Below are 9,363 nucleotides of genomic sequence, written 5' to 3'. Positions count from 1 at the left end.
GTCACACGCTTGAGGAATTCGGCCAATCACAACGCACTGGATAGCTGGCCAATCAGAGCACATCTCGCTTTTTCAGACCGATGAGCTTTGTAAAAAATCGACGCGTTTCAGAAAGGCGGGGCATAGAGGAGAAACAATAATGTACAGTATGTGGAAAATAATGTGTTTTTTTAACCTTAAACCGCATAAACACATTTCATTACACCAAATACACAAAATAATGTTCTTTTTAGCAACATCATATGACCCCTTTAATAGCAATTGTCAGGTTTTAATTCAAATTTCAGGTTTCATTCAAATGGCCTGGACGCTATGGTACATAAACTAAAGTTCAAAAATGTTGTTGAAAAAAGCCTCTTATGCTCACCAAAGCTGCATTTATTTGATCATAAATACAGTAAAAATAGTCATGTTGTGAAATATTATTAGAATTTAAAATAACACTTTTCCATCTGAATATGTTTAAAAACTTAATTTATTCCTGTAATGTAAAGCTGAATTTTCAGCATCATTACTCCAGTCTTCAGTGTCACACGATCCTTCAGAAATCATTCTAATATGCTGCTTTGCTGCTCAAGAAACATTTCTTATTATTATGAATGTTGAAAACAGTTGAGCTGCTTAATATGTGTGGAAACCATGCTAGCTTTTTTTCAGGATGAATACAAGTTCAAAAGAACAGCAGAAAGCTTTTGTTTCATTACAAATGTATTTGCTGTCACTTTTGATCAACCTTGCTGAATTAAATCTTCATGACCCCAAAGAGAACACTAAACTAAGTCAGCTACAGCGGGGTGTTTGTTTGTTTTATGATTCATGGAGGGTCAGTGTAAGATCTAAAATAAAATAATTAGGATGACACACATGACAGGAGTTCATATTTATCATCTAATGAACAGCTGTAAGACTAAATTTTCCTGGTTCCACTTGAGGGCGCTCTTCTACTACTGTCTGCCAGCAGAAGGTCAGACTTAATAGCACTGTAACTTCTTATAATGGCTGCAAAGCTAAAAATAAAGTTTTTAAAGTCAAGGAGAATCACCATCGCAGTATGACAGCCTCGACCACCCACAGCCTGAAATGGAGATGCTAAATGAACCAAGTTGAGACTAAACAGCTAACTAGACACTTTCCGTCTAAAATAACTTACAGCAGGCTAATTGCCGGGTCAGTCAGTCTCCCTGGAGAAACCTAGTGTTATGTGTCCTGCTTGACAAACTGCACGACAAAATTGCGATTACAGTTCCTGAGTCACTCTGTGTCAGGTCCAAACCTGTACCGATTGCATTTAAGAAGCCAGATGCTTAACCATTAGACTACCACAACCTCACTAGCGAGTAAACATAACTTCCAGTCCGCAGCAAAACAGCAGATGGCTCTATAAAACTTTATAGCACTATAAAACATTAGTGTACACGCGCACACACAGATTCTCCATCTATTCATCTCATTCTCTCATTACCTCATACTCATCCTGAAGGATGGCCAACTGTTTTTTAGTGTTCACCCGGGCTTCCAGTGTAGGGTCAAGCTAAAACAAACATGCAAACGGAAAAATAAAAATGATAACAAGAAGGAAACTATAATAATGTTTTATTAAACAGCATAAATCAGTTCTGGCTGAAGTTCTGTCAGTGTCACTTGGCCTGTACATGAAAAGATTATATGACGTTATGTTTTAGTCTATGAAGTTTTACGTACCTTCTTTTTTATCTTCTGCGCATCATATCTAATCTGAGTGAATTCTCTCAATCCAAACGACCCTCCCACAACCAGCAGCTTCAGACAAACATTAAATATGAGCAGAAATATAAGCACAATACAGGCAAAATGATTGATTTGACAAAGGCAGAAAGTTGACAACAATGTTTAACAGAAAAAGAGAACTTGTAAATATATTGCACACTAAAAAAATTGTGATACCATCGATACATAAAAAACAACTGAATTATCTGAGAACATATTCTCTCTTGTCACTCTATGCTATAACTGTATTTATTTTTTCATTGTTTTAGGCATCAATGACTTGCTTTACATAATGTTTTTATATTACTGCGTAAAAACGAACACATACACTGATAAAACCCTTAACTGAAAGGGGGGGGGGACTTTACAAAAGACTTAATTAAATATTAGTAACTAATGTTGGACAAAGATTGCATCACTCAATTTTCAAAATGACAGTTGTCGGTAATTTACAGTTAGATTTAATATTACAGTAAATTACAATAAATATTACTATTATTATTTAAACCATGATTTCGGTCTAGTTATTACTAAGTCTTGCGTTCCACAACTTTTAAAATCGTTAACTATAAACACTGGACTATAATCAATGACAGCTCATACTGCATACACACATTACAGCGCTCACCAGCATCGGGATCCCATATTTCACTGTCCAGTTCTTTTGAAGTTTACGAACTTGATTCCACGTTTAGTTAATGCATGTCATTCTACAATTTCATACTAGCAAGAATAAAGTCAGTCGGACATAATTCAACATGACTCGACTGGGCGCCGCCATATAAACCAAACAAACCCACACTCCCCGCAGCGACTTATTGTACAGCCTCATATTGCGTCCGTGTACAACTAAGAACGAAGGTATTGTTTCCACTTTAAAAAAAATGAGGGATAGAAATGAAATTACTGTGTAAATTACAACTGCTCATTTACAGGGTTAATTTAGTTCAACTATAAAGGAACACAATAGATCTCTTAACGTTATATTTGAACGTATATTAGAACTTTATATTAGTTCTTTGTCATGGAAATAAATTTTCTAAATAAATTTAGAACCTTTTTTTTTTTTACCAGAAAACATATAACTCAAGAAATCAAAACTAGTTTTGTGGCTTTTAGACCACATCTGTTAGCTTTGAGACCATCTATCTACATGCTTGTGTACTCTCTAAATTTCGACATAATGCACTTTTCCTTTGAGGACATATGAAGTCCTATCCTAGTCCTATAGGTACTTACAAAAGTAAATTATTTTCATGGTGTTTGTTAGTACATCACAAGTCAAAGAACACACAGAGCCAAAATGGCACATCAATATCTCTAATCAATGTACTTAATCAAAAGCTAATAAAATAAAATAAAATGTGTACATTGTGTGAAAATATAGGATTTCTTATATATGTTCTTCCACACTTTCCTGTTTTATTAGGAAATATACAGCAAATTTCATTTAAATAGTGATAAGTCGAGTAAATAAAATTAATAAATGTTAAAATTAGTTATGAAATGAATGTCTTTCCTTTTACATTAAAATAGATAATTGTCTTAACACATTTCTCCTTCATACAAGCAATTAAAAACACAAACACACAACTGTGATTGTTTCTTTATTTAAATTTTCATAATTTTTAAAAGTTTTTTTAATAAGGTGAAGAAAAATACCTTTTTTGTTCTGTATAATAAAATATGTTAACTTTATTCCTTTATGAAGAGGAAAAAAACAAACAAAATAAGAAGTAAAAATACAGAAAACATTCCTCCTGGAAGGGAGTTTTTCAATGTTGCGCTTGGAAGCAGAAAGGGGAAGGTCTATTCATGAAGTCTGACTCATCATCACAAGAAAACGTTCAAAAAACAGTCTCATCAACAAGCATTTACTGTATGTAAAAAAGCGGATCAATCGTAACACATGGTCATGCAGTATCACATGGGTCAGTGGTCACAATGATGCTGCCTACCCCATGCTTTATGTACAGTATATTTGTAACCGTTTGTTGCATATTGTACATTTACACAGAGAAAAGAGTATCAGGATTGCCTGTCCCATTTCCTATTCTCTCCTTCAATGTGACATACACATAATTACCAAGTAGGATCTTCTGACAAGCATGTGAAGGCTGCATCTTTGTGACACTAACCCCAAGAACACAGCTGGAGAAAGAACAGGAAGTTGTATATAACACACAGGAAGGGCCTGGGCTGATAGGAGGATACAAAAATGAGCGAACGTCATTGGTTGGTGCCGATGGAAGCTGCTCTGATGGGCTGATCTGGGACCAGTTCTGCTTGCTCTGCTTGTTGGTGCTAGATCAGCACTGAAGAGCCACTTTTACTCTCATAGTGCGCGAGCTATGTGTGTGTATGAATACGCATATTTGTGTGTTTGTATCAGAAGGCAGGTTGGCGGGGTCACGGTTCAGAGGTCACTCTCCCCATAGAGGGCAGTGGAGAAGGACATGTAGTCAAGAGCTCCCGGGATGGCGTCAGGGCCGGTGTAAGGCGTCATGCGGGCGATGCAGTACTCGGCCTGGTCAGCGGGGAGCTCACGCCGCAGCTCATCCGCCAGGATATAGTTCTGCATGAGGACAGAGTTATTCATTTGGTTATTAATTTAGACACTTTAACACTGGGAAATTATTTTTTGGATGTTGTATATGTACCTTGTCTCCAGCAAGGACTTTAAAGGATGCCATGACCTGATCAGCGGTGTCCGTGTCGGCCGTCTCGCGAGACATAAAGTCAATGAAGGCCTGGAATGTGATCACTCCCAGTCTGTTAGGATCCACAATGCTCATGATGCGGGCAAACTCTGCCTCTCCCTACACAGAGAAACAGTTCTTAAAAATCACTATGAAAACAATATGAAAGATCGTTCCTCACTGGGTTAGCATAGTTGATGCTGTTTTTTTTACCAGGCACTTTTTTTTTCAATAACTCTGTTTTATTTAGAGATAATGGTCTAATACACCTGCTTTTAATCCATGAAAATCAAAATGATCTATTTCATCTTGATAAATGTAAATCTCAGCTTTTTCAGACTATATATACCATGTTAACTTTCTGCTTCTAATGAGTGATGTTCCATGGGGATTATAACAGTTTAACTCAATTATTTTTTTATCAGCTGATGCTACTTTATGAATACTTAAGAAACTTTCTCAAGTAATAACCACATTAGTGTTGTTACTGTTAACTAAAACTAATGCTAAAATTATTTTAAAAAACACTTTCAGTAACTGAAATAAAGCTGTAGTAAAATAAAGTATAAATATCACATGAAAACTTAAACTTGTTGCATTATTAAAATAAATACATAAAACTGAAAAAAAATAAAGCTATATAGAAAAAAATGGGAAGCAAACATAAAATTATAAAAACGTATAGTTGAAATAAAAATATAGGCTATATACATAATTCAAAACGTTAATAAATATTATAATAGTATATAAATAATACTAAAATAACACTGAACCACACAGATCTAAAGAGACTAATCAAGAGTTCAGGAAATCTGTCCTAAACCACATAACTCTGGCTTACCAGATAATACATTGAGATTATAACTTTCTGCTTTACCATATTATCCACCTTATTTTTCAATGTGGAAGTAAACTATTTCCTGTAAATATGTGAGACTTCCGATTTATTCACCGCTGTAGATGAATAACTAGAAAAATAACAAAGTGCGGAAAACGGAAAAACTATTTGTGCAACAAACCAGTACATTTATGAAAAGACAAATAATCAAAATAATATGATAACCTACACCAGTTTGCTGCATCAAGAAGCATTATGGACTGTTTTTGTACAGCTAAAATAAGTGGAAGCGGCTGAAACCAGAAGCCTTGCACATTCCAGTTGAAAATGGCCGCACCTTGTTGAGTATAAATCTGTTTTTCTAAGTTATACCATGTAGTAGATATAAATCCATAGTATATAAATCCATATACATTTCTACTATATCTTCTGTCATATAGGGACTATAACCTGACTATAATCCATTAACTTTTTTAATAGTTCATGCTACTTTTTCCAGAAATACTTACTAAAATAATAACCCGCATACATATAACTAACCCAACAAAATCTGTCCGAAACCAGATGATAACTCTGACTTACCAGATAAAACATGGAGATTAAAACTGCTTTACCATATTATACCCCATGTTGATCACAAACCTCTGATTTTCCAGGTTAATCCATTGGGATTAGTAATATCAGTTTCCGATTCAGATTAACAGTTACCAGTACATTATCCATGGGGACTACAACTTTCAGTTTAACCTGATCACAACCCATGGAGATTTGAACTCTCTGCTTTACCATATTATAACCCATGGAGATGAGGCAGGCTCTGAAGTCTTCTGCATCCATCATGCCTGTTCTCTTCTACAGGAACCCACAAGGGACAAACAGAGCCAGGTAGTAGTAGAGAGAAAGATGAAGAGCGAAAGAGGACGGGAGGAGTATTGGTTGAAGGAAGTCATTTTAGAGGAAGGTTTGAGTGAAAACGAGACAGAGCGAAAGAAGAATAGAAAAGAGAGTAGAGAGGAAAAAAAAACAAAAAGAGCATGGTTAATGGTTGAACTCCCTAACTGGTGTTGGTGTGTGTACCTGTGCGTCGTTCCCGATATCGAAGCCCAGACTGATAAGGCAGGCTTTGAACTCCTCAGTGCCCAGTGTGCCCGAGTGGTCCTGGGTGTCAGAGCCGTGGGCAGGGTCAGAGGTCAGCAGCGTGGACATGCAGTACACACATGGGAGGGGTGAGGGAATGTCATGCAGACATGTGGAGGGGTGGAAGAGGGTCCATGCAGAAGTGAAAAACGAGACAAAAGAAGAGAAAAGTGCACAAAAGTTAGGACAAACTGTGCAGTACTGTGCCGTGAGTGAGGACAGAGAGTGACTGTGAGGACAGATCTGCTAAAAACTGTGCCCATTGCACTCGGTTAACTATGTTGTGTTGTTTTAACGATGTTAAGGTGTGTGGGTTTTTAGTGCAGCGTTAGGTTTCAGCGTGGCAGCCTGTAATCTGGGATTTGTGTGGGTGACATATACCATAATTCCACTCTATGCACATCAGGTCGATTATACAAACGCATTGTTATGAAAGTAAAATCTTGGATATTTGTGCATTTTGGCAATTTTGAATGCTTATAAGTCGAGTACATAAACAGGACAGGAACCGCAAGGTACCAGGGTTGTGCTCCACTTAGAATTAAAAAAATTTAAATTATGGTGAATATTATTTAAGGTCGCAAAAAGGAAGTAGAACTGAAATTTGATTTTTAAGGAGGTAGAATTAAAATGAACTGAAAAAATTACGTCTGGCAAAATAAACTGAAAGTGTAAAAAAGGCTTGAAGTTTCAAAGTTTTTAGGCTTTCCAGACTTGGACCAGGATGGAAAAACATTTCATTTCCCAGAATGTCATTACATGCTGAATTTCTCTGAAGTGTAATTTATTAAGTTCTACTTTTTGTCATTCCAATCCGACTTTCTATAACTTGTTCCCAATTCAGTTCATATAACATCAGCTAAAAGGGAACCATTCTTTTCTGTACACACCAAGGACGATACCTATAACAAGAAGTATATTAGCACCTACACCAATACACGATAATGGTGTTTATTATAAGCAAGTGCTAGAAATGTGTTCTCTGCGGCTTTAAATGTCAAGCTCTTTAAAGAAGGATGATTACTGACTGGAATACCGATTCAATCCTTTTATCATTCATCAGCTGGAAAAAAATCATTATGAAAGTGATTCAAATGATATCATTCCTCTGTGCCGTTATTGTTAAGTTGTGGTGTGGACTCTGCTATTCTTTTACACGTAGAACAATTTTTAAAACTACTTTATTATTTATCTTTATTGTCCTTTGTATAAATGGGCCTTTAAACTTTACATTTTGCCCAAGTCTGCAAGGTACCAGACAAAATGTTGCAGCAGCCAATCATAAAATTAAAAAATGAAATGTTTTTAACTAACAAAAAGTTCTGCAATTCTCTGTTGGTTCCCACTCAGATGAAGTGACCGAGTTATGGTCTCAGACGTCCTACTGCTCTTAATGATGTTAAACTGTGGTGTTGGACTGTGCGGTGTGATACTGACTCGATCGAAGTGGTTGAACGAGGCTCTGAACTCATTCATTTGTTCCTGGCTGATGCCTTTGGCGTCACGGGTCAGAACCTGGTTCTCGATCTCGTTGATGGTGCGAGCGATGGTGGTGAGGAGCTGCTCCCAACCTACACGGATGTGCTAGAGGAAGAAAAGAGACTTCAGGAACATACCCACTGAACCAGGGGGTTTGCAAGTAAGCATTTGTGATTTTATGTGTGTATACCTCCATGGTGTAGTTAGTGTGTTTGTTGTCAAATATAAGTGCTTCCTGTATTAGCTGATGGTCTCCCTCTAGCTGGTCGATCTTTGGTTTGTAGTTTACAATGCTCTTCTCATACTGCCGAAGGTGGGTCAACTGATCCTCCAGGGTCCCGTGCATCTCAATAGAGATTCTGCCAATTTCCTAAGCACAGAAAATTAAAAAAAATACTAAAATAAGAGGCCACCCACAGTCCTTCCTGAATCTTTGCCCCGAGGTTTTTCCTGCACAAATTTTCTCCAGCCACCCAAATGGTTTTCAGAGCTAATTTGGCAGTATCTGAACCATTTTTTTCCTCTAAGATAATTGTTACCATATGGTGAATATGGAATATGGTAGAAAGTCCTGTATCTACTTTACTCCAAATGGTCAGTTGATCTATAATATATCCTAGTTACCAAAAACATATATTAAAAATTAATATTTCAGGATTCAGAATAGAAAGTTTAAAAGAACCATATTTATTGGATTAATTGAAGTCATTTGTAACATTATAAATGTCTTTACTGTCACTTTTCTTCAATTTAATGCATTTATGCTAAATACAAGTATTAATTTCCTTCCAAAAAAAATGGTAGTGTATAGCCCCGTTTCCACCGCAGGAACTTTCCCCAGGAACTAGGGACTTTGGGCCGGTACTCGGTGTGTTTCCACCGCAGGAACCAGGATCTAAATAAAGTTCCAGGTAAAAAAGTCCCTGCTCGCGAGGTAGTATTTTTTCAAAGGTCTGGAACTTTCAGGGGCGGGACTTGGGCGCTGAGCATGCTGATTGGTTGAGTTCACGCAACATTGTATTTCAAACACCGTTTATTCGCATCATTTTTTTTTTTATATATTACTGTTATTGTGTCATGAAATGTAGTATTGGTTGAGTTCACGCAGTATTATTTCAACCACCATTTATTTGCATATTTTTTTTTTATATTACTGTTATTGAGTCATGAAATGTAGTTTTAAAAGTATTTCAGGCGAAAATGTAGTTGATTAAAACTCAAATCTGCGGTTTATTTATAAAGACAGTGCCTATTTGAAAATGTGCTTCGCCGATTTCGGAGACGTGAGCTCCACGCGATCACCGGGTGATCAGTGCTCATGTATCCCAACAAGAGCAGCCTCAACTCGGCTAGTCCTTCTGACATTTGCCGCTGGCTCTGATGTCTCTGTGGTTAAACATAGGATATAATTCGTTTTGGGTAAATATAACAGGTAATCTTTTGGTCTTTATTCTATCATTCTAT

General features: G+C 36.7%; 2 protein-coding genes across 6 annotated transcripts in view; both read right to left on the bottom strand.

Moving 5' to 3' along the window:
- The window catches only part of LOC107654922 (cytochrome c oxidase assembly protein COX16 homolog, mitochondrial-like), a 3,628-nt gene extending 1,032 nt beyond the window's left edge, over nucleotides 1-2,596 (bottom strand). The window contains exons 1-3 of the mRNA XM_016442235.1: nucleotides 2,375-2,596; nucleotides 1,702-1,779; nucleotides 1,463-1,531 (exon numbers count right to left, since the gene is read on the bottom strand). Coding sequence (XP_016297721.1) covers nucleotides 1,463-1,531; nucleotides 1,702-1,779; nucleotides 2,375-2,380 — 153 coding nt within the window. The 5' untranslated portion in view covers nucleotides 2,381-2,596. The remainder of the gene's footprint in view (nucleotides 1-1,462; nucleotides 1,532-1,701; nucleotides 1,780-2,374) is intronic.
- A 1,154-nt stretch (nucleotides 2,597-3,750) lies between these two features.
- Nucleotides 3,751-9,363, bottom strand: part of LOC107654957 (alpha-actinin-1) — a 35,637-nt gene continuing 30,024 nt past the window's right edge. For 2 of the 5 annotated variants that reach the window (XM_016442302.1, XM_016442305.1), the window contains 5 exons: nucleotides 8,090-8,269; nucleotides 7,858-8,004; nucleotides 6,361-6,441; nucleotides 4,407-4,565; nucleotides 3,751-4,321 (listed from right to left, as the gene is read on the bottom strand). In XM_016442302.1, coding sequence (XP_016297788.1) covers nucleotides 4,163-4,321; nucleotides 4,407-4,565; nucleotides 6,361-6,441; nucleotides 7,858-8,004; nucleotides 8,090-8,269 — 726 coding nt within the window. In that variant the 3' untranslated portion in view covers nucleotides 3,751-4,162. Of the gene's footprint in view, nucleotides 4,322-4,406; nucleotides 4,566-6,069; nucleotides 6,136-6,360; nucleotides 6,442-7,857; nucleotides 8,005-8,089; nucleotides 8,270-9,363 lie in introns of all 5 variants that reach the window. The other 3 variants (XM_016442304.1, XM_016442307.1, XM_016442306.1) reach the window with 2 other exon arrangements.

Source organism: Sinocyclocheilus anshuiensis, unplaced genomic scaffold (genome assembly GCF_001515605.1).
Source record: "Sinocyclocheilus anshuiensis isolate Anshui unplaced genomic scaffold, SAMN03320099.WGS_v1.1 scaffold487, whole genome shotgun sequence".
Classification (NCBI taxonomy): Eukaryota; Metazoa; Chordata; class Actinopteri; order Cypriniformes; family Cyprinidae; genus Sinocyclocheilus; species Sinocyclocheilus anshuiensis.
This window is presented reverse-complemented; position numbering and strand designations above follow the sequence as displayed.